This window comes from Mobula hypostoma, chromosome 3 (genome assembly GCF_963921235.1).
Source record: "Mobula hypostoma chromosome 3, sMobHyp1.1, whole genome shotgun sequence".
Classification (NCBI taxonomy): Eukaryota; Metazoa; Chordata; class Chondrichthyes; order Myliobatiformes; family Myliobatidae; genus Mobula; species Mobula hypostoma.
Genome location: NC_086099.1, coordinates 183,641,244 through 183,667,638, shown reverse-complemented (window position 1 = coordinate 183,667,638; position 26,395 = coordinate 183,641,244). Strand labels below are relative to the sequence as shown.

Genomic DNA, 26,395 nt, shown 5'->3' with positions numbered 1-26,395 from the left:
TGTATGTTTATGTGTTATTTGATATGATTTGGCAGCTTCATATCTTAAAAGTTACTGGAGAGAGTATTTTTGCCAACAGCGCTTGCGTGAGATTTTCTGCCGAGAGCACTTGCGTGAGATTTTCGCTATGGTGGACAGTGCAGGCAACGATTGTGGAAAAGTATTTTTACATTTATAGGCTGTGTATTTATTATATAATTCCTGATTTTACCATATATTACTGTTATTTTAGGTTTTGTGTGTTATTTGGCATGATTTGGTAGGTTATTTTTGGGTCTGCGAACGCTCACAAAATTTTCCCATATAAATAAATGGTAACTGCTTCTTTGCTTTATGACATTCCGGCTTACTAACTGTTTCATAGGAATGCTCTACCTTCGGATGACGAGGGAAACCTGTATCACTTTGTTAATACAATAACAGAATTGGACATGATATGTAAGCATGATTTAACCAAGGTTTCATACAGATTCAAACAGACTGATACATCATCTGAGATTTTGCCAATAACACTTCTGTGATCAGCAAATTTAGAGGTTTTAAGCTGCACTGGTATTAGGATTTTGATACTGTGAGGAAGGACAGGCAGATGATAGAATAAAATTGCAGTCAGTAGGACAAGTTGGAAATCTGCCAAATAAAATGGATGTGGAAAGGATGTTTACTATAGTAGGTGAGTCTAGAGCTAGAGGGCAAAGTCTCAGAATAGAGGGGCGTTCATTTAGAACAGAGATGAGGAAGAATTTCTTTAGCCAGAGGGTGATGAATCGGTGGAATTCATTGCCACAGACAGTTGTGGACGCCAAGTTATTGAGTATATTTAAAGTGAAGGTTGATAGTTTTTCGAATAGTCACGACACCAAAAGTTATGGGGATAAGGCAGGAGAATGGGTTTGGGAGAGATAATAAATCAGCAGAATGGCAGAGCAGACTCAACAGGCTGAATGGCCTAATTCTGCTGCTTTCTCTTGCAGTCTTAAGGCCAAGTGGAGAGCCATTGAGTTGCATCCACTGTAGACCTATTGTGATGGTAGGGAAATTGTAGTTGGTCCAGGTCCTTGCTCAGGCAGGAGTTGATGCTGGCCCTAACCAACTTCTCAAAGTACTTCATCACAATAGATGTGAGTGCAACTAGGAGCATCATTGAGACAGCTCACCCTGTTCCTCTTGGGCACTGGTACGATTGACACACTTTTGTAGCAGGTGGGAACTTTCAACTGCAGCAGTGAAAGATAAAAAATGCCCTTAAACACTCTCTCAAGTTGGTTGGCCCAGGTTTTCAGTGCCCTATCAGGTACACCATCAGAGTGTGATGCCTTGCAAGGCTCACCCTCTTGAAAGATGTTCTGAAGTCAGCCTGAGATCCAAAGGTTGCCAGATGTGAGGTGATTCGCACAGGTGTAGCTTTATTCTCTCTTTCAAATTGTGCATAGAAGGCATTGAGCTCATCTGGGATGAAGCATCACAGCCATTCAAGATATTAAATATTGACTTGAAAGAAATAATGGCCTGCAAACCTTGCCAGAGCTGACCTGCATCCAATTCCACCTCTAACTTCATTTTAAGAGCAAAGAAACAAATTTGGATTGATCTTTCTTCTGTAGATGGTACCTGGACTTCAGCGTCATCATACCCTCAGTACTAATAAACAAACTCCAAAACCTGGGCCTCTACCTCTCCCTGCAACTGGATCCTTGCCTTCCTCACTGGGAGATCACAATAGGACACATTCTAGGGCAAAATATTGCAGACTTTATAAAGTATCTATAATTGCAAGCTATGTTGATTAAGGTTCTCAGCTCAAAAAATAACAACTGTTTATTCTACTCCATGGATGCTGCCTGACAAACTGAAGTTCCTCAAGTATTTTATGTATGTTGCTCTGTTAGAGTGATTTTGGGTTTAGGACATATACATTTAGCAACTGACTTTGGCTACCAGTCATCACATCTGAATATGTATTGAGGACTTAATTTGGAGTGCAGCTCTAAAAGCAATGAGTCCCAGACCAGGCAATGCTGATTAAAATTCATTTGGATGTCTGTGGTGTGAAAGTGAATGAGGAGATGTGAAGGTTTGTGTGCAGCTTAAAAGAAAGTACTGTCTATACATTGTAAATATGGAATCGTCCTTTGATGTTTGGCACATAAAATATCGAACTCCGCATTGAGCCAGCAGAGCTTTCGACCGAAAGAGTCTCCATATCATGCCGGCTGTACCTTGCTTTGTCAAATAATTAAACCGCTTTGTATCTACCAATAATTTTCTTTGGAGACTTCATTCACGCAACAATGCAAACAATATCTGCAGAGCCTCGTGTTCATGACTTTTCTAGTTTATTTACTTACTTTTTCCAATTCTGATTAAGGGTCAGTGACCCAAAAATTAATGCTGTTTTCTTTTCACAGGATGTGGTTTGATCTGCTCACCTTCAAAGAAATTGGTCATCAGCATAATATTAAAAAAGGAAACTCTATGATCAAAATTGGGCTTCCTGGTTTCAAATCCCCTCAAAAAATGGTCATTTGCCCCTCAGCATTTACCAGTGAAGTCCCCTCACAATCTTGTGCTTCGGCATGATGCCTCATTTTTCTAAATTCCAAGGAGTACAAGTCCAAGCTGCTCAGATCATCTAATTCTGCTCCTATGTCTTATAAATCTCTCCTTAAATATGAAGGCCAAAACTACATGAAGCACTATAGGTACAATTTCACTAAAAGTATTTACAGTTGTAGCAAGACTTTCCTTCACTGCCATCCTTGCCTTCTGTGAAAAAAGCCAAAGGAAAAGTCCACGTACAGATTTCCTAACTGCAGTTGTTCCTCTCAGCACCATGGGGCACATCGGGCAGCAACCTTGCTGTTTCTTTAGCATTTGTCTGTTTTGAATCAGGTCGAGTTGCTAGCTCGATGCTCAACCCAGCACAGGTAGAAAGCATGCAAGCGTGCACAGATGGAAAGCGTGCCAAATTCAAACCTGGGACTACTTGCCTCGAAGTCCAATGTGGATGCCACTACACCACCAGCAGGATATCCTAATTATAGTAGATGCTGTTAACCTTGCTTTATGTGGAAAGGCACCCAGATCATTGAACAGCAACATTGTTGTATTTAACCATTTGAATAATTTTCTGATTTTTTTTATTCTTATTCCTGCAGGGGATAACTTCACATTTTCACATTTGCCAAATTCCTGTCTTTTCACTTACTCATTTACACTCCTTTGCAGATCGTTTTTTGTCCTTCATGGCAACCTATCTTAATTTTTCTACTTATTTTTGTCTCATCGAATTTGGCTACAATACCCAAGTCAGGAATACTGATCATAAACACCTGAGTCCTGATCTGTGGTATCATTCTACTTACAGCTTGACAACCTGAAAATGACTCATTCACCCCAATTATGTCTTCTGCTCTTGCTAATATATTACCCCAATGCTATCAACACTTACTCAACGTATAATCTCCACTACTCAGAAGAACAATAACAAAGCAGATACACTGGAATGTTATCACAAACACCTTACATCCACACGAGATCGGATATATTTGAAAACACCGGTTTTGAGTAAAAACGACAGGCGTCCACACTAGGCGTTTTTCAAAATATCTCTGTCCACATTAAAACGGATATTTGGGTGAATCTACTCCCACTGGGCACGCGCAGGGACATCTACAGAAAACAAGCGAAGAGGAAACGATATAATATTTACATTTCTGCAACGGCGTTGTGTTATTTCCATTGGTCAAAAACTAGAGTACCAACAACAACAGCAAAAGAAAGTTTTCAACGATGTCTTCAAGGAATACAAAGAAAACCTCCGCTGGAAAAAGCAGACTGGACTTCTTCGTTTAGACAGACAATGAAGTTGAGCTGTTTCTGCAAGTTACAAACGACTACAAAGTCAGCAAAGCAGTAGAGAACATGGAGATGTTTAACTCCAAGCAAGCTATTAATGTAGACAATAAAGTAAACAACACACAGATGAAGCTGACCTCTATCCAAGATCAACAAGAGAGTGGAATCTTCTGCCGCCAGACCTGCGCAGTATTTCTGACATTAATATTTTTAAAGATAGACTCAATCAAATCAATTTAGGAGATCTAGTCAAACAAGCTCACTTTACAATTTAACTCTCACGCCGTTCACACCGACTGCGCGTTATAACAGCCATCCGGCAGTGCTTGCGCAGTACCAAGCAGAAGCAGAAAAACCATTGTTGTTGTGGTGTTGTCATGACAGCATTTTAAAATATCTCCATTTAACCCGTCTACACAATGCGCAACAATCGCTTTCAAATTTACACTCTGGAGAGCGTTTTAGAAAAGCTCCATTTTCAGGGGATGAAAACGCCGTTTCAGTGTAGACGGAGGGTCAAGACGAAGAGAAAAGGCTTTGTTTTCAAAATTATCCGGTGTAGTGTGGACGTAGCCTAAGTCAAATAGCAATCTGATTTATAGCAATACATCACCATTTAGTGCCAGCTAACAGCAACATGCAAGTTTTTCACCACAATCCTACACATGAATTTTAGAAGATGCCAACTGCACTTCATTGCAGCAATGGCTGGAAATATATACCAAATGTTAATATTTTTATTGAAAACGTAAATTACCATTTAATGAAGTGGAACTTTAAGAATGCAGAATGCAGATTAACCCTAATGCAGCATATCAACATTTTTATGATAACTTTTATGATCACTTATAGAGTAGTTAGCCAGCCCAGCAATTCCTCAGTTACAGAGAATACAAAGAGAGAAAAAGTTAATCACCCTTGAAGCAAACTATAAATGTGATAAAACTCAAACACGAGGAAATCTAGAGATGCTGGAAATTCAAGCAACACACACAAAAAATGCTGGTGAATGCAGCAGGCCAGGCAGCATCTATTGGAAGAGGTACAGTCGACGTTTCGGGCCGAGACCCTCCGTCAGCACTAACCGAAAGAAGAGATAGTAAGAGAAATTTTTTTTCTGGATGTGATAAAACTAATGAGTTTTAAGCTTCAGAAGGGTGGAAGAAAATAAGTAAATACGTAGAAAATGAAGGCAGAGATTGCCTAGCCCAGGGATGGAGAACTTATGACGTGTGCCTAAGAAGCACACACAAAAATTGTTAGCATGCAGCGCTGTCATCGATTCTTTAAACCCCACCTATAATAAAAAGACGCAAAATGATTATCTTTACCACAAATAACTTTTATAATCCAAAAGCGGTAACATCTTTTAACATAAAAATCTCACTCTGGTTTGGTGTCAGCTAGACTGTTGACAGAACATATGACGTAGCATGATACATTTTAAAATCCACACAGATCTGGTGTAAACATCAGTATTTGTTTAGTAAATGGTTCAGCCAGTTGACAGAAACTTCACTCTGGTTATATCTTTTCTTCTGTCATTTGTGCGTAAACACTGAATATTCAGTGATATTAGTAATAACTTAACTGTGAAAAATTTTGCAATGGCAATATTAACAGTAATTTCATTTACATATTCAGGTGAGTCATTGTTTTCAGTGATGAACTTGGTCAAGTCTAATTATAGCAGACATACTGATGAAACTACTGCTTAAACGCATAGCTCTCTGAAGAACCAAATACAAGCAGAATACAAAATACTTGTCATTGTTAATGCAGTAAGTCTCATTGAGTAAAGTGTTGATTTTCTTTTCAGGAATATGCTTATAATTTCGCATTCACATTTATGTTATGAAATACAACACTATTTAGAAATTATATTTTTAAATCCTTTCTAACAGATTATTAATTTTGATCTCTGTTATACTTTGATTAAAGTAATACATGTAAATAAGCAACAGGACTTCTTTTTTCTTTTAAAATAGTCCATTATTGTTGCTAATTCAATAATCAGTAATAATCTCTGCTCAAAATTACCATGGCTTGCAATAGAACTCAAAATCTGAAACAAAAGAAAATGCTAGAAATATCCATCACAAAAGCCAGCCTCTGTGAAAAAAGAAAACCTGGTTAACATTACAGTAGCTGGCATTACATGAGATTGGCCAATTTGGAAAACAGAAATCAGAAAGAAAAGGCTGGTTCTCTTATTCAGGTGCAACTTGCCTAAAAAGAACATGAAGTGCTGATCTTTACGTCTACATTGGGTGTTCATAAAACAGTGCAAGAGGCTTTCCCTCCCAACGGCCAAGTAAAATTCAAGTTCCCTGGAACATTCTTAAGGCTCTTTACCTATATGTGTAGATTCAATCAGTTTGTACTTCAGAACAGTTTTTACAATAACCAAACATCTTTTCAAAGTTATGATTCATATATTTTGATTTCACCCAACTTAACCTTTTCAAGTCCTATAGAAAGTACATCTAAAGCAGAAATACCACTTGGTTTCAAAAAGTGGAATTATAATAGAAGGTGGTTCCTAACATACCATGAGAAACAAAGAAATTTGTGTTTTATTTTTTAAATAAAGCTCTGCTTAAACAAAGAAAACCAATGTTTTAAGAACACATCACAAGGGTCTTGCAGTGACACTGCAAAATAAGAATACTTTGATAAATCAGAGGTTGAAAACATTTCAACAGTGGTGATAAGGGATTCGAATTAAGGGAACAGACAGGAAATTCTGTGGACAGGAAAGAGACACTTGGATGGTATGATGTCTCCTAAGTGCAAGGGTCAGGGATATATCGGATAGAGTTCACAACATTCGAAAGGGGAAGGATGAGCAGCCAGAAGTAGTTGTACATACTGGTACCAACGACACAGGTAAGAAAAGGGAAGTATATCACAAGTATCAGGAACAAGGGTGATGGTCAGTACTTGGAACTACAACGTTGTGTCCATTACGGTGATAAGAACAGGAATGGATGCTGAATGTTCCAGAGTTCAGATGATTCTAAAGGGACAGGGTGAGAAGTAAAAACAAGTGTGGGACGGGCAATGCTGATCACATCTGCAGACTGGAGGACATTATGGAGGGATTGTCCATTGAGTCAGTATGCGTGGAAGTCAGAAGCTGGAAGGAAGCAATCTCTCTATTGGGAGTATTCTATAGACCACTCAGTAGCAAGTGAAACACTGAGGAAAAGATCGAGAGGGAGATTTTGAAAAGCTGCAAAAATAACATGGTTGTTGACATGGGGTCTTCAGCTTCCCCAAGATTGATTGGCATCTCCTTGATGCAAAAGACTTAGATGAGGCAAAATGATTCCTGACAATATGTAGACAAGCTGACTAGAGGAAAGGTTGTATTGGATCTAGTACTAGGCAATGAGCCGTGAGATGTCAAATCTCAGTGGGTGAGCATTCAGGAGACAATGACTTTATACTTTATTGTCGCCAAACAATTGATACTAGAGCGTACAATCATCACAGCGATATTTGATTCTGCTCTTCGTGCTCCCTGGAGTACAAATCGAGGGAGTAAATATTAAAAATTCAAATTATAAATCATAAATAGAAAATAGAAAAGGGAAAGTAAGGCAGTGCAAACAAAAACCGAGAGGCAGGTCCGGATATTTGGAGGGTACAGCCCTGATCCGGGTCAGGATCCGTTCAGCAGTCTTATCACAGTTGGAAAGAAGCTGTTCCCAAATCTGGCCGTACGAGTCTTCAAGCTCCTGAGCCTTCTCCTGGAGGGAAGAGGGACGAAAAGTGTGTTGGCTGGGTGGGTCGTGTCTTTGATTATGCTGGCAGCACTGCTCCAACAGCGTGCGGTGTAAAGTCAGTCCACGGATGGAAGATTGGTTTGTGTGATGTGCTGGGCTGTGTTCACAATCTTCTGCAGCTTCTTCCGGTCTTGGACAGGTTGTAATACACCCAGAAGAATGCTTTCTACAGTGCATCTATAAAAATCAGTGAGGGTTTGAGGGGATAGGCCAAATTTCCTTAGCTTCCTCAGGAAGTAAAGGTGCTGGTGGGCCTTCTTGGCAGTGCACTCTGCTTGGTTGGACCAAGTCAGGTCATTTGTGATATGAGGAACTTAAAGCTTTTGACCTGTTCCACATGCGCACCACCGATGTAAATGGGGTTGTGCGGTCCGCTACTCCTTCTGAAGTCAACAACCAATTCCTTCGTCTTGCTGACGTTGAGGGATAGGTTTTTGTCTTTGCACCATGCCACAAGGTTCTTAATTTCCTCTCTGTACTCAAACTCATCATTACCTGAAATACGGCCTACAATTGTGGTGTCATCAGCAAACTTGTATATTGAGTTCTATGGAAACTTGGCTACACAATCATGGGTGTACAGTGAGTACAGCAGGGGGCTGAGTAAACAGCCTTGTGGGGCACCGGTGCTCAGAGTAACTGTAGAGGAGAGCTTGTCCCCTATTTTTACAGCCTGGGTCCTGTCTGTGAGGAAGTTGAAGATCCAGCTGCAGATCTGAGTGCTAAGGCCCAGGTTCCGGAGCTTAGGAATCAGTTTATTTGGAATGATGGTATGAAAGGCAGAGCTGTAGTCAATGAAAATGAGCCTTACATATGTGTTTTTATTCTCCAAGTGTTCTAAGGAGGAATGTAGGGCCAGAGCTGGCATCTGCCATTGACCTGTTGCTCTGGTAGGCGAATTACAAAGCGTCGAGGTTGACCGGTAGGCTGTGGTTGATGTGTGCCATATCCAATCACTTGAAGCATTTCATAGCAATTGATGTCAGAGCCACAGGTCAATAGTCATTCAGGCATGCCACCTTGCAATGACAACACCAATCTGACCTTTTTCATAGCCTTAGACAGGTTTAGTTGCAGACAGTATGGGAAAGTATTTAACTGGGGGGAGGGTAATTATGTTATTAGGTAGGAACTCCGGATCATTATTTGGGAATAGGTGTACTCAGGGTAATGCAGAACAGAAATGTGGACATTGTTTAAGAAAAACTTGCATGGGGTTCTGAATAGGTTTGTCCCATTGAAACAGGGAAAGGATCGCAAGGTGAAGGACCCACGATTAACAAAAGGTGGAACATTTAATCAAGAGGAAGAAAAAAAGCTTACTTAAATTTTAGGAAGCAAGGATCAGACATGGCTCAGGAGTTACAAGGGTAACTAGGAAGGAGCTGAAAAATGGACAAGCGCACTGGAAGTTGGCAAGTAGGATTAAAGAAAACCCCAAGGCACTCTACACATATGTGAAGAACAGGAAGATGACTAGATTGAGGGTAGGACCAATCAGGAACAAAACAGGAAACATACCCAGAGCCAGAGGAGGTAAGAAAAGTCCTTAATGAATACTTTGCTTCAATATTGACCAGTGAAAGGAACCTTGACATTTGTGAGGACAATGTGAACAGGCTGATATGTCAGAGGATGTGCTGGAACTTTGGAAAAACATTATGATATACACATCATGAGATGGGATAAATCCCAGGGTGTTACAGGAAGCAAGGAAGAGATTACTGCCCTGATCTTTGCATCCTCACTGGCCACAGCAATAGTACCAGATGACTGAAGGGTGACAAACATTCAACACACGTAAAAGTTGCTGGTGAACGCAGCAGGCCAGGCAGCATCTCTAGAAAGAGGTACAGTCGACGTTTCGGGCTGAGACCCTTCATCAGGACTAACTGAAAGAAGAGCTAGTAAGAGATTTGAGACGGGGAGGGGGAGATTCGAAATGACAAACATTGTTCCTTTGTTCAAGCAAAAAGAGTAGGGATAACCCTGGGAATTATGGACCAGTGAGTCTTACCTCAGCAGTGGGGTATTCTTAAGAGACAGGATTTGTGAGTATTTGGGAAAAGATTCTGATTAGCACGGTTTTGTGAGGGGTCGGGCATGCCTCACGATCCTGACTGAATTCTTTGAAGATGAGACAAATCACATTGATGATGGTAGAGCAAAGGATTTGGTGAAATGCGGATATTAGTAAGGGGTCTGATACAGTTTCCTACAGTATGCTCATTCAGAAAGTCAGGAGGCATGGGTGGTTGCCTATAGAAAGCAGGGGATGGTCGTACATAGAGCGTGTTCTGCCTGAAGGTTGGTAACCAGCAGTGTTTCGGAGAACAACAGGAATTCTGCAGATGCTGGAAATTCAAGCAACATACATCAAAGTTGCTGGTGAACGCAGCAGGCCAAGCAGCATCTATAGGAAGCGGCGCAGTCGACGTTTCAGGCCGAAACCCTTCGTCAGGACTAACTGAAGGAAGAGTGAGTAAGGGATTTGAAAGCTGGAGGGGGAGGGGGAGATGCAAAATGATAGGAGAAGACAGGAGGGGGAGGGATAGAGCCGAGAGCTGGACAGGTGATAGGCAAAAGGGGATACAAGAGGATCATGGGACAGGAGGTCCGGGAAGAAAGACAAGGGGGGGGGTGACCCAGAGGATGGGCAAGAGGTAAATTCAGAGGGACAGAGGGAGAAAAAGGAGAGTGAGAGAAAGAATGTGTGCATAAAAATGAGTAACAGATGGGGTACGAGGGGGAGGTGGGGCCTTAGCGGAAGTTAGAGAAGTCAATGTTCATGCCATCAGGTTGGAGGCTACCCAGACGGAATATAAGGTGTTGTTCCTCCAACCTGAGTGTGGCTTCATCTTTACAGTAGAGGAGGCCGTGGATAGACATGTCAGAATGGGAATGGGATGTGGAATTAAAATGTGTGGCCACTGGGAGATCCTGCTTTCTCTGGCGGACAGAGCGTAGATGTTCAGCAAAGCGGTCTCCCAGTCTGCGTCAGGTCTCACCAATATATAAAAGGCCACATCGGGAGCACCGGACGCAGTATATCACCCCAGTCGACTCACAGGTGAAGTGATGCCTCACCTGGAAGGACTGTTTGGGGCCCTGAATGGTCCGTAACTTCCGCCACCTCCAACGGGATCCGACCACTAAGCACATCTTTCCCTCCCCCCCTCTCTCTGCATTCCGCAGGGATCGCTCCCTACACAACTCCCTTGTCCATTCGTCCCCCCCATCCCTCCCCACTGATCTCCCTCCTGGCACTTATCCGTGTAAGCGGGACAAGTGCTACACATGCCCTTACACTTCCTCCCTTACCACCATTCAGGGCCCCAAACAGTCCTTCCAGGTGAGGCATCACTTCACCTGTGAGTCGACTGGGGTGATATACTGCGTCCGGTGCTCCCGATGTGGCCTTTTATATATTGGTGAGACCCGACGCAGACTGGGAGACCGCTTTGCTGAACATCTACGCTCTGTCCGCCAGAGAAAGCAGGATCTCCCAGTGGCCAAACATTTTAATTCCACATCCCATTCCCATTCTGACATGTCTATCCACGGCCTCCTCTACTGTAAAGATGAAGCCACACTCAGGTTGGAGGAACAACACCTTATATTCCGTCTGGGTAGCCTCCAACCTGATGGCATGAACATTGACTTCTCTAACTTCCGCTAAGGCCCCACCTCCCCCTCGTACCCCATCTGTTACTCATTTTTATGCACACATTCTTTCTCTCACTCTCCTTTTTCTCCCTCTGTCCCTCTGAATATACCTCTTGCCCATCCTCTGGGTCACCCCCCCCCCCCGTCTTTCTTCCCGGACCTCCTGTCCCATGATCCTCTCGTATCCCCTTTTGCCTATCACCTGTCCAGCTCTCGGCTCTATCCCTCCCCCTCCTGTCTTCTCCTATCATTTTGCATCTCCCCCTCCCCCTCCAGCTTTCAAATCCCTTACTCACTCTTCCTTCAGTTAGTCCTGACGAAGGGTCTCGGCCTGAAACGTCAACTGCGCCTCTTCCTATAGATGCTGCTTGGCCTGCTGCGTTCACCAGCAACTTTGATGTATGGTGTTTCAGAGAAACCTGTTCTGGTACCCCTACTCTGATTTTTATAAATTACTTGGATGAGAAAGTGGAAGGCTCGGTTAGTAAGTTTGCAGATGACACCAAGTTTAGTGGAGTTGTGGTTAGCATAGAAGGTTGTCATAGGTTACAACGGGACATTGACAAGATGCAGATGGAGTTCAACTCAGAGAAGTGTTGAAGCGTTCATTTTGAAAGGTTGAACTTTAAGGCAGAATGCAGGGTTAATGGCAGGATTCTTATCAGTATGGATTTTGGGATCCATGTACATAGATCCCTTAACATTGCCGTGCAAGATGATAAGAGTTGTTAAGACAACATATGGTGTGTTGGTTATCATTAGTCAGGGAATTGAGTTCCAAGAGCTGTGAAGTAATTTTGCAGTTCTATAAAACCCTGGTTAGACCACACTTGGAATATTGTGCTCAGCTCCGGTCATCCCAGTAGAAAAAGGATGTAGAAGCTTTAAAGAGTGTGCAGAGAAGATTTACCAGATTGTTGCCTGGATTAGACAAGCATATCTTATGAGGATAGACTGAGTGAGCTTGGGCTTTTCTCTTTGGAGCAAAGGAGGATGACAAGCAACTTGATAGAGGCATACAAGATGATAAGAGGCATAGATTTAGTGCAGCGGTCCCCAACCACTGGGCCGCAGACCGGTACCGGGCAAAAAGCACGTGCTACTAGGTCATGAGGAAACGATATGAGTCAGCCGTACCTTTCCACATTCCCTGTCACGCACTGTTGAACTTGAACACAGGGTTGACAACTGTCCCGTATTTGCCGGGACATCCCGTATATTGGGCTAAATTGGTTTGTCCCGTATTTTCCCTGCTAAGGTAGAGCACTCCTATGAAACCTTTCGTGCTGAAATGGCATGAAGCGAAGAAGCAATTACCAATAATTTATATGGGAAAAATGTTTGCGCGTTCCCAGACCCAAAAAATAACCTAACAAATCGTACCAAATAACACATAAAGCCAAAGATAAATAACACTAACCTATAGTAAAAGCAGGAATGATAATGATAAATACATTATTTCTACTTTATATAGGCTGTGTACGTATAGTCGGGAAGATAAGGCAAAACCAATTTGTGGGGGGAAAATTCGGCACATACGTGCATGAGCACGTCACACATGCGCACACAGATGCCCGTGCAAGGCTTCATGGTCATGGTAGTCTTTCCTGGGGTAAAGTGTCCCAGGACTTGACTGCTACTTTTGTCCCTTATCTGGGAGTGAGAAAGTTGGCAACCCCTAACTGTAAAAGACGCATTGAGGTGAGTTTAATCCTACCTGAACAACACCCCCCCCCCCACCGCCCCCGGTCGGCCAGCCCGCAAGGATATTGTCAATATTAAACCGGTCCATGGTGCAAAAAAAGTTGGGGACCCGTGATCTGATCTAGTGGATAGCCAGAGACATTTTCCTAGGGTGGAAATGGCTAATACAAAGGGCCACAACTTTAAGGTGACCAGAATAAACTATACGGGGGGGGGGGGGGGAGACATCAGAAGCGTTTGTTTCTTCCCCTCCATCCCAACACAGAGTGACAGAGACAGATATATTGGGAATATTTAAGAAACTCTTAGACAGGTACATGGATGACATTGGTCTATGTAGGAGGTAAGGACTAAATTGATCTTACAGTCAGTTAAAAGTTCAGTACACCATGTGCCAAAGAGCCTGTACTGTGCTGCCGTGTTCTATGGTCCATGCTGTTGTTGTTCAATCATTAAGTCGAGCCCAACTCTTCGTGACCCCATGGACCACAGCGTTTTCATGGCAAGATACAGAAGTAAATTGCCAGGTCTTTCTTCCAGACAGATACTGCTGCTGCCCAGGTTGGGACACAGATGGGTTTGAACTCAGGACCATCTGCTTTGAAGTCCAGTGCTGATGCCACTAAACCACCAACCAGCCCAATGGTTCTACGACATTCAATGCCATTCATTTTTTTTTTGCCCTGACAATAAAATGCTTTAAACATGAATCGATTGTTGGCAGGACTATTTTTGATTTTGATACCCTCCATAAACAGATAATGATTTAAAAGTACCATCTATGCTCACATACAATTGAAAACATTTAGGCACAATAGCAGAGGATGCTGATAAATATACCCTTGAAAGTGACACTGGTTTCAGCAATGAAAAATATACTAGAAAAAATAACATTTAATGCTTCTTGATCCAATGCAAAAAACATCTATGTGAACATCTCTCAACTTCCAGATACCACCTTAACTAGTACTATTTTATACTGTTACAGCACAATGGCAGTTCTCATTTAAGAAGCTAAAATGACAAATGATTATTTTTTAACAACACAATTGTCAGAAAGGATATGTTAGAAAAATAAATCAATTTGGTCTCAATGGCAAGCAAAAATTAAAACACTCTAGAACAGATAATCTTCAGGAAATTAGTTTTAATCCAAAAGAAAATATCCACTTTGCTTTCAGAGAACACTTCCTTACAATCATACGCAGTGAAAATATGCTGATTTCTAAGTTGTCCAGGTAACATACATGATGTACTGTATCTGGTACTTTTTAAGTCTGCTTCTCCACCCATGAAAGGACTACTTGCCAACTCAAAAATCCCAATTTCAATAGAAATTTCAAATGATGAAGAGGTTTTACTGGATTAACTGAATCAAGTTTATAATGAAATAAATTTCAGAGGTAGATCAGTAATGCAGTGCCATAGAGAACCATAAAATGGTATGAAAATAGTATGTTCTCAGAGTGGAATAGAAGTGAAACAACTCTTCAAAATGTTACTCCTATCCAAAAAATATTCTAAATAGAAACAAGTCATAAGAAGCCTCAAAAATCAAGTCCAAAAACAAAACTGAGAAGTGTAAGTAATCTCACTCTACAAAGTACCTAAAAATGAGCATAATTTTGGGTTTGCTTTTATAGTTTAATTACCTTGTTGAAGCGTTCATGGGGAACGTACTGTAGTACAATGGGTTCCATTGTAGTAACATTTGCAAACTGCACCTCTGGAATATAAAGTGCACAAACCACATGGGCCCAACCTGCACATAAACCACACAAAACATTATAAACTACAGAAAGGTACAAAGCTTATAAATTTGAAATCAAAATATATAATCTGCAATAAAAATATTCCTTAAATTAGAACTGGCAATAAATATTATTAATATTAAATTAACCAAAAACATTAATCTTGGAAATCCTAGTATAATGTTGACTTGAAAGGTTGGCATGTAACAGTTCCTTGGCTTGTGGGGTTTCCAAACTAATAGTTTAAAAGTATGACACATTAGGCATACTGTGCTGTTAACTGGCACTATACCAGATACACGTGGGAAACATTGGTGAAAGACCAACAAAGAACCTTGTAGCTCAGCATTTCCAACAATCATCCAGATGGTTCACATTTCTAACACCATCCCCCTCCTGCAACGTAACTACTATGCATAAACAAATCCAGAACAACCCAATCCTTAAAGGAACATTAAGAATCCAAAAAAATTTTTTTTTATTAATTTTTTTTGGAAAAGAAAACATCTAAGTTAACAATCTTCCCTCTAAGTGATTATATTACATGCACACGGCGCAAATATTTTCTTGTAACCTATAATAGCAAGGTTTATTCTCATTTGAACTTCTGCCCCTCCAGTACCATATCATCTCTGAATGCTAATTTAGCACAGTTGGAAATATCAAATCGTAGTTAGTTATTCAAATTAAATTAAAAATGAAACCAGATAATTTCTTTACAATTAAAGAAAATCAAAAGAAAATTACCTGAAGGAAATATATCCAAAACAAATTATTTTTTATTCAAGACTTAGTACATCAGCCCAAGTACAGTTTTAGGGACCAGATAGAACATGCAGGTCCATTATTTTAATAGACATGAAGTAAATAAGATCATTACAGAATTTTTCCCTATATGACTAAAGTAAATGTATATGACTCCAAAAACTTATAAACACAATTAGAAATGGAAGTTATAGCATTTACATTAACTGGCATTTATTAAACTTACTAATTTTCTTCTAATCTACTCAAGCAAAACACATAACAAAAAAGTCATCTCAATCTTCACCCAATTGTCTTGGTTGTTAAATATACCGCCTAATCTGGAACTAGACCATAACAACTAGCAGGTTGGAGTTAATTTCAAAAGAGAACCTTACAGAAGTGAGATCGATAGGTATTGCAACAACCTTGCACTTATGTCAGCAAGACCAAGAAGTTATAGATTCAGCCAGCTCCATCACGGGCACAATCCTCCCACCATCAAATAGCTCAAGAAGGAAGCATCCTTTACTAAGCCCCTTTACCATCTGGGACATGCTCCCTTCTTGTTACTACCATCAGGGATGATATACAGGAACCTGAAGTCCCACACTCAACAATTTAGTAACAGTTTATTCCCTTCTGCTATTAAGTTACTGAATAGCCCATGAACAATACCTCACATTCCTTTTGTTTTTACACTACTTCCATTATACACAGCCAAATGGAGCCCAAGAGAGATAAATTATGACATCCCAGTGCACTACTGATCAAAAGCCAAATACATCATGGTATTAACTAAGTTTGCAAACAGAATGATTTTATGAATCCAACATGAAAATCAGCCACCAGCTTTCTCTTACTGACAAATACACAAACTTGAATGAAGAAAAGCATACTGCTTAATCTGATATCTCTAGTTTATTAACAAGAAGTATACAGATTGCTTAAAATTAATATGTAGATAACACAAAGAAAAGAAACCACAGAAAAAACATGCCTGTGAACATAGGCCAAATACCATGAATTATCCACATGCACTAGTAATAAATAACGAATGACTGAAAAGAAACATCAAGCTTTTTGATCACCTTTTACCTTAAGAAAAAAGATACAACATATTTCTGGCACTTATGAACATCTTAGTAGTAAATCAAAACCAACGCACACAAAATGTTGGAGGAACTCAGCAGGCCAGGCAGCATCTATGGAAAGGTAAGCGGCTAACGTTTTGGGCCAAGATGCTTCTTCAGGACTGTTCTTCAAGACCCTTCTTCTTGAGTCCTGAAGAAGGGTCTCAGACTGAAATGTCAAATACTTACTCTTTTCCATCAATGCTGCCTGGCCTTCAGAATTCCACCAGAATTTTGTGTGTATTGTTTTGGATCTCCAGCATCTGCAGACTTTCTCTTGTTAGTAATCAATCCATTTCATTCAGATACAATTTTCAAGCAATAATAATTTTTAAATGATTTTTATAAATCACCCGGATGAGGAGGTGGAGGGATGAATTAGTAAATTTGCTGATGACACAAAGGTTGGAGGTGTTGTGGATAGTGTGAAGTGCTGTCAGAGGTTACAGAGGGACATCGATAGGATGCAAAACTGGGCTGAGAAGTGACAGATGGAGTTCAACCCAGATAAGTGTGAGGTGGTTCATTTTGATAGGTCAAATATGATGGCAGAATATAGTATTAACGGTAAGACCCTTGGCAGTGTGGAGGAACAGAGGGATCTTGGGGTCCAAGTCCATAGGACACTCAAAGCTGCTGTGCAGGTTGATTCCGTGGTTAAGAAAACATATGGAGCATTGGCCTTTGTCAACAGTGGGATTGAGTTCAAGAGCCGAGAGTTATATAGGACCCTGGTCAGACCCCACATGGAGTACTGTGCTCAATTCTGGTCACCTCACTACAGGAAGGATATGGAAACTAAAGAAAGGGTGCAGAGGAGATTTACAAGGATGTTGCCTGGATTGGGGAGCATGCCTTATGAGAATAGTTCGAGTGAACTCGGCTTTTTCTTCTAGCAGCGACAGAGGATGAGAGGTGACCTGATAGAGGTGTACAAGATGATGAGAGGCATTGATCATGTGGATAGTTGGCTTTTTCCCAGGGCTGAAATAGCTAACACAAGTGGGCATAGTTTTAAGGGGCTTGGAAGTAGGTACAAAGGAGATGTCAGGGGTAAACTGCTGTTGTTTTTTTTTAAACGCAGAGTGGTGACTGCATGGAATGGGCTGCCGGCGACGGTGGTGGAAGTGGATACAATTGGTGGAGTTTCTCTTTTAAGAGACTCCTGGATAGGTACAAGGAGCTTAGAAAAATAGAGGGCTATGTGTAATCCTGGGTAATTTCTAAAGTAAGTATATGTTTGGCACAGCATTGTGGGCCGAAGGGCCTGTATTGTGCTGTAGGTTTGCTAGGTTTCTATGATATTAAGAGTAGGTATCAGAATGATGAGCACAGGAATCACCCAGTCAGAGGCGAGACATTCACTTGCTTTTGGCATGATAGCAAAGACTGGTCATTAGAAAAATCTATAACAATCTCTACACTTAGGATTTTCAATAGCCAGAAATACAACCTTTCAAAATAACACAAGTACTTTCATCTGATACAAACTGTGTTTGTAGCTGGAAGGAACCGGTAAAACAAATGTTCAAACAGAAATGTAAAAACAATAGAGAGTAAAAACCAAAACTAAAAAATGTATGGAATTGTTAGAGGACATTCCTGCTGTACTGTTCTATGTTTTATTTAGATCGATTTTGGAGTAGGTTACACGGCTATGTTCTTCCATGTTCTATCTTTGATTCTGGAAAGCTTTGGATAGCATAATTATGGATTATCTAAAATGAGCACCAGTCTTCAGGAAATGAAACCTTGTATACAATTTAACTTCCATCTGCTACTTTGTGACTAATGAAATCAATCATTGGGTGTGGGACATTCCCTGTCCCTTTGAAACTACATTAGGAAAGACAATAGATGAATGTTCCTGCTATTTGCACATTGCTAAATAAGTATCCCTGCCACTTACAGCAGTTCAAGACAATTCTGGTTAGTTGTATATGCATGGACCATCCCTCAACGCTGTAACAAAAGAGGCATATTTTGGGTGTCCGGCTTTTCAAACAGACACCAGCATTGAATATTCAATAGGAATGCTTGTTGGGATGTGCTTCCATTAAATATGTAATTCTATAAATTTACTTGATTATATCCCAAATGATAAAATAGGTGATTACAGCAATTGAAACTGAAGTTAATCATTTATTATTATCACTGTGTTGAAATATAAAATGATGTCAACAGAGTGAGGTTCTCTTGGACTCGCTCTCAGATTTGTTGTGTAAATGAAGACTTGTATTTCTCAGTTACAGCTTCCATGTGGCTCAGTTTTAGTCAGTCACAACAGAACGGCACAAGTAGTGCATAAGGTACTAAGTAAATAATGTATTTAGGGGGTTATATTAATAACACATTGATACAGCTCTGGAAAACTGCTGAATAACATGTCAATGTGTGCATGAACTGGAAAAGAAAGTCTTACAGGCAGATTTTCCTGAAAGTTTTAATGAGACCACATCTCTTTTACACATTAAGTTCAGACGTTACTAACACTAACCAGCTTATTCCAAGCAGTCACAGGGAATACAAATGTGGTGTTAAGAATTTGATGCCAATCATGGATGCTAATTTTAAGAAAGTAAATTCAGTAAGTCCAATGAGATACAGTTGTAAGAAAAAGTTTGTGGACGCTCAGCAGTAACCTGGTTTTCTGCATTAATTACTCAAAATGTGGTCTGATCTTCATCCAAGTCACAATAATACACAAATACAATCTGCCTGAACTATTAACACACAAACAATTCTACTTTTCATGTCTTTATTAAACATATTGTTTAATCATTCACACCCCAGGCTGGAAAAAGTATGTGAACCCCTGTAATTAATAACTGGTTGAACCACCTTTAGCAGAAATAATCTCCACTAAACGTTTTCTGCAGCTGCTGATCAGACTTGCACAATGGCAAGGAGTCATTTTAGACCATTCCTCCATACAAAACTGTTCCATTTCATCAATATTTCTGAGATAGATTGCATGAACAGACACAAGTCATGCCATAGCATCTCAATTGCTTTAAGGTCTGGACGCTGACTTGGCCATTCCAAAACTCAAATTCTCTCATTGGTAAACCACTCTGTTGTTAATTTACTCGTGTTTTGGACCATTGTCCTGTTGCATCATCCAACTTCTATTACGCTTTCCCTGACATTCTCCTATAAAATGTCTTGATACAATTTTGAATTCATTGTTCCCTCAACGATTCCAAGTTGTCCAGGCCCTGAGGCAACAAAGCAGCCCCAAACCATGCTGCTCCTTCAACCAAGCTTCAAAGTTGGGATGAGGTTTTGGTGTTGTTTTTCCCTCCAAGCATAACAAGTGCATTTCTGCCAAAAATTCAACTTTTGTCTCATCTGTCCACAGAACATTGTCCCAGAAGCGTGGAACATCCAGGTAGTCTTTCGCAAACTTGAGACATGCGGCAATATTTTCTTTGAAAAACAGTAGCTTCCTCCTCTGTGGTCTCCTTCCATAAACACTATTCTTGTTTTGTGTTTTTATTATTGTGGACACAGCAACAGAGACTTTAACAAGTTCTAGAGATCTCTGCGAGTCTTTTGCTATTCCCCTTGGGTTCTTTTTTACCTCCTTCAGCATTGCATGCTGTGCTCTTGGTGTGATTTTTGCACGGTGCCCACTCCTAGGGAGTAGTAACAGTACTGAATTTCCTTCATTTGTAGACAATTTTTCTTATTATGGACTGATGAACACTCAGGTCTTTAGAAATGCCTTTGTAGCCTTTTCCAGCTTCATGCATCTCTACAATTCTTCTTGTAAGGTCCTCTGAAACTTGCTTTAATCAAGGCATGGTGCACGTAAACAGATCTTTCTTGAGAAGAGCAGGCTCTGTCAGTAATTAATTTTGTTAGAGTTTTTTTTTAAAAACAGGACAGGGCACCTCCACAGCCCACACCTCCCATCTCATCTCATTGATTGGAACACCTGACTCCAAATAGTTTTTGTAGAAAGCATTACCCCAGAGGTTCACCGACTTTTTTGAACTGAGATTGTGATTGCTTTGTGTGATTACAATTGGTTGTGTGTTATTAGCTTAGACAGATTGTGTTTGTCTATTATTGTGACTTAGATCAGACCATATTTTGTGAGTAACTAATGCAGTAAAACCAAGTAATTACAAAGAGTTCACAAACATTTTCTTGCTACTATATACTCACTTTTGACAAGAATGAATTATTTTTTACTAAACTATTTAATACAGAATTTTATTTAAGTACTTGAACAGATACAATGTATTAATATTGTAACAATATGAAAAGTTATTTTCTTTGCGAATTTAAAAACACTGTAAAAAGTATTTCTTCTTTGTGTGATTTCAACTTTTGTTGGAAGACGAAGTTATCATCCAAGTACAAATATTAATTTTGTAGTTGTATTTAAGAATTAAATATCAACAGTTGTAATTTTCAAAGCAATTAAATGAGACAGCCTAGAGATTAAAACTCAAGCCAGTTGGTACCTCAAAAATTTGAATTTAAAAACATGAAATGTTAAGTATAAGCTTGATTTTAAACTATACAATTGCAAAATTCATAAACTGTAACGTAAAAAAATTACACGACAACACGAACATATATTTATACGACAGCTGGTAATCACCAACAAAAAGCCATTGAGCACATTGAACAATACAGGGATATCACAGGAAAATTTCTGTCCCAATTCAAAACTGACTTAATTCTATTAAGAAACCACATCTTTGCAAATATAACAACTCATCTTGAACTGTTATGCACCAGTTATACTGAAAATATACACTGTAATAGTTAAAATTATATACATTGACCACGATGAAAACTTGCAACAAAAGAAAAACAACAGTTCCTTTATTTCCCCAGAGCAATTTCTTTGCACTCAGTCCATTCACAAGTATCTCCAGAAGTATCTATTCTACAGAAATGATTGGCAGAGTCTTTGATTACTACATCTCTTCAATCTATGTCCCCATCTCTCATGTATGAATCTAGGGAGCAAGTCTAAGCAAAATAAACACCATGTCAGGTAGGTAACTTTAATTTCAATGAATCACTTTAGACTGATATTTCCTGCAAAGATCACTGGAGACTAATCAGGATGAGTATTTCCCTCTCTACATAAAACCAACAGTACTGTCCTCATTACTGTCCCAACTAAACACAGAACAAAATTAACATTGGAGCAATCCAGACACTTGATTCAGCTAGTCACTGCATTCACTAAATAAACCATCTAAGATAGAGGGAAGTCCAATTGAGAAATCTACATTATTGTCAAAGATCAGAGAAGATCATTCGAAACAAAGCATGTGACACAGAAAAGGATACTGACAAAATTTTAATTAGGCCGTTAGGTGATGCATGCCAGATCAAACTTGACACAATTTTCAAACAGCTAGAATGGGTGAGCAACACTAACTAGATAGAAAAATCAGTATGTGTTGAGAAACAAGTTTCTACTAATAATGGTAGAGGTTCTTTCACATTGTTTTGATATTGCCACTTTCCTGGAAGACAAATCTTAGGCACTTGGCCACAAGCCAATGGAAATTTGTCAGAACTCACTCAGGTCAAAAGACAGGTTTCCATTTGGCACACAGCCGACTGTGCAGTTTTTCCTCAATATTTTTCATCATTAGCAAGGAGCTCACAAGGTACAAGACTTATTTGTTTTATTTGGAGATACAGCATAGCCTATCAGCCCTTCGAGCCACACCGCACCAGCAACCCCACAACTCCGATTTTACCCCAAGCTAATCATGATTTATAATTTATAATGATGATTAACCTATCCGGTAAGTCTTTGAACTGTGGGACGAAACCAGAGCACCCAGGGAAAACACATGCATTCCACAGGGAGGATGTACAGGGACTCCTGCCAGAACGGCATCAGAATTGAACTCTAAACTCCGGAATACCCCGAGTTGTAATAGCGTTCTAACTGCTATGCTACTGTGATGAACATCTTAAATTTAACAAATAAAAGTATTGTACAAGTAATTCTCTTATTAACTGAAAAAGTTCTGGTAAAAATAATCATTTCGTGGTTCACTGACTTCCAATAAAATTTGGATTTAAATGACCTAATTGGCTAAGATAATAAGCATTAAAAGTATGATTAATGAAATCATTTCTGAAACTGCAACGGTCAGTGGTAATGCATTTTAATGGAATTAGGAATCTTATAATAATGTAAGGCAGAAACTCTTATCAATTTCATTAGATTTTTTTTAAGTATTTACAAAACAATTTCAGATTTACCTATGCATCATGCACTACAGATGCTTTAATTGAAATCACCATGACACATGGATTTCTAAATAGAGGCAGTATAACCCTGTAAACTAAGGAAATCTTGCTGTTGTCTAGCAGACTTCCAGTTTCAAAAGATATAAATCACATTGTGTCAACCAATGGTTACAATTAAAATACAAACCACCGTATCATACATACTCTTATCTTATAACATCTTACAAGAACAAGGACACTGCCAAAACATAGTGCCCAGTTTAATGAGCTACATAAAGTAAGCAACATACATACAAACCAACATACTGACAAAATTGTTAAGACAGCTCAGAACATATACCATTGCGGAAGGCCGCCGTTTGCTCTTACTCACTGTGGTCAAAGCAAACTTTTTTTTAAAAAATGAGATCTAGCTTTACAATACCATACATGAAGTCTTTAACAATTTAGTTTTCTATTGTCTTTATATGGTACTATAATTCTAAGACTATTGCTTTATAGATTTGGCCTGTTGCTCTCCTGACTTAGTAAATTTACCCAACAGATAATCTCATTGAACAAATACTACAAGGAGTCATTGCTTCTTTGGAAGGAATGAAAAGAGGCTCACAAAAAGTAAAGAAAAAGGAGATCCCTCTTTAGCACATCTTTACACATCAACAGGTTATCTTGAGCTAGGGTATTGCTTTACAGATGTAGAAGCTCTCTACTCAGAAGGCCATTCTTCATGAGCAAGTCTAGAGTGCCTTAAACTGGTTGAATACTTAAGACTAAAGAAAACCACATCCCATCTTCACCTTACATTTGCATGTTTGAAATTTACAACAGAACAATCTACTGGATAATGACTCAAAAAATAAAAAATGCTAGCTTGGTTTGTTTTAACCAGGCTATTTGTACCAGTTTCATCAGTTCCATGACATGATGCTACTTTTCAAGTAGATTTTCTAAAAAAGCTTTCTTTAAATGGTCTTCAATTTCCTTATTTAAAAATTAACCTAGTTGTAGGCTACCACTTTTCTCTGTCATGTGTTTACATTGAAATTTGATTGATGAAACAACTGTTTAATTCAATAGTTTACAATTATTCTATAATGCAAAAGAAAAAGTCATGCACATGACAAACCAAACAACTGCAAATTGAAAGACAGGGAGCTTAAATTTAGATTTGATTCTCACTCAAAATAAATTTTTTAAGTTATTTAAATATTCAGTTTTACGTGTAGAAAACTGATGAAGTACCATTACCTAACATTATCCCTCAAACATGTAATCTGACAAATCACATATTGTATAGTGAAGTAAGCAAGTGTAAAAATCACAGGAACCATTTCATATGCAAACAACCACTAGATGGAGTACACTTAAAATTACTTTGTCTTAAGATATGAAAGTAGTATGTTAATCAATATACCATCCATACTCAAATATAATCACGTTTACCACTTTATTAGTTATTAGCAATAGGATCTATAGACAGATAATAAGTTTAGTAGCAGCAAATGCTCCAGATACAAGACTATTTGCATGTATTCTCACAGTAGTAACTTGAAAACAAATTCTTTCTGTAGCTTTCACCAACAAATAGAAAAATCAATTCAACGTGGAATAAAGTGATTGCTCACATTCATTCAGCCTATTAAATTTTGCAGTATGTTAAAATAAAACAATTTCAGTATGTTAATACTAAGCCTCAAATGCATTTCCCAACTGTCAACATTTCTAACTCTGACTCGTACATCCCCTTTCAAAATATAACCACACACTGATCTTCACCAAAAATATCACCAATGCACAAAAGTGCAGTAAAGTTGAGAGTTTGTCATTAATATGTAAATTAACTTACCACAGTTGTCAGTCCTCTTAAGAGCACCATCCTTATGAGGGCAAAGTTCACATTTCTTGGGAAAAAATAATAATAGTCATGTACTGTACACCATTCCACATGTACACGAATGGCATCTACAGCTATGCTATACTGTTGGTAGAACTAATCACCACGAATTAAATTACCTGTCATTTATTGATATCGGTTTCAACTGAAACGCCCAATCGTATACTTCAATAAGTCTATTTTCTATGCAAAATATTGTAAATTAGCATGATTCGCTGCGCTGTAAACGTTACTTGATTTAGCATTTCAGTCTAAACATCAACGTTGTGCAAAGCACATAAACTCTTCAAAACAGTACAACTGAAGTAAAAGATTTATTTTCTCCGTCTCAGAAAATCTGCTGAAAACCATGCCGGAATTCTATGCATTCCCCATCCCCCACATTAATGGAACACAAACTCGAATGGAGTCGTTTCTGTGAAGAGCAAATAGGCTTTCAGATCCCTACAATTCTGGAATAATCGGAACTCAACCAGAAGAAAAATGAAAACATAAAAATGGCAAACACAAAAAATTCAGAACTACATTCTTTTTACTCTTTAAGTATTAAAATAGAACTAGCGCAAATGGACCTTCACACCAGAAAACGTACTGAGAGATCGATCCTTTGGTTTTGGAGAAAAACTGCCTTTTTCTGCCTGACTTGGTGAATGTCGTTCAGGCGCTATACTACATACTGCAAATAGCAGCATTTCGCACAGTCTTCCGCATATTTTATTTTCGTCACCTTGGGAGGCCGCTTATCATGTACTGAAAGCACACCATGATGACGGCACCGAGTTCGCAATGTAATTTCTCGACCAATCGACACCAGACAACTGGGGAATTTTTAAAAAATCCACATTCTCAGCAAAACAGGCACGTGAGCAATATAAAAAAAAGGGGGAAGGGAAGGAATCACATCCAGCCATCTCAACAGCTTTGTTATGCCTGTGGATCATATTGTCATAGTGTTTTGCAAAATGCGGCACGTGTTTGACTGCAGCGCTATTCCGTCGCTATTATTTAGCTATGCAAAATTAGAACGCAATTTATTTTAAAATATAAAAACAAAACAGAAGCTGACAATAACATTAAAGTGTTACGTATTATGATCGGCAAGGTATTTCTAATTCAGTCCAAATTTTCACAACGAAGATTGTCATGAAATTGAAAAAATATATAAAAATTGCAGATGCTGGAAATCAGAAATTATATATTTATTTCATAGTGAAATCTGTCTAAAAAATTACTTGAATATACCCCAGAACTAACTAAAGCACTGCCAGTAACATAGAAAACACTAGACTCACCACTCGGGCTGCTCTTTCTTGCGATTCACATTTTCTACAAAACCATGGTCCAGTAGGAACTTGCACAATGCCATAACATGCTGAAATTGCAAGAGCAAAACTAATCTTAAGTCATCCATTCACCAGTCAACATTAAAGTAAATAAAATGCAAAATGTAATGAATAACAAATCAAACATATTTACTGTGAAATACTTTCATACATTTTGGGGGTAGTAGCATTTGTAAAGGTCAGCTTGTTGGATACACAATTAAACAAACCCATTCTTATATCCAATGTATGCAGTTTCCTTAAGGTGGTTCTAAATTGCGTACTTAGATCA

At 39.1% G+C, this 26,395-nt stretch overlaps 1 protein-coding gene across 9 annotated transcripts in view; it reads right to left on the bottom strand.

Annotated features, from left to right (window-relative positions):
* The window catches only part of mllt10 (MLLT10 histone lysine methyltransferase DOT1L cofactor), a 279,374-nt gene that overhangs the window by 241,222 nt on the left and 11,757 nt on the right, over positions 1-26,395 (bottom strand). For 8 of the 9 annotated variants that reach the window (XM_063044224.1, XM_063044228.1, XM_063044227.1 and 5 more), the window contains exons 2-4: positions 26,074-26,153; positions 24,734-24,788; positions 14,672-14,781 (exon numbers count right to left, since the gene is read on the bottom strand). In XM_063044224.1, coding sequence (XP_062900294.1) covers positions 14,672-14,781; positions 24,734-24,788; positions 26,074-26,153 — 245 coding nt within the window. The remainder of the gene's footprint in view (positions 1-14,671; positions 14,782-24,733; positions 24,789-26,073; positions 26,154-26,395) is intronic. The other variant, XM_063044229.1, reaches the window with a different exon arrangement.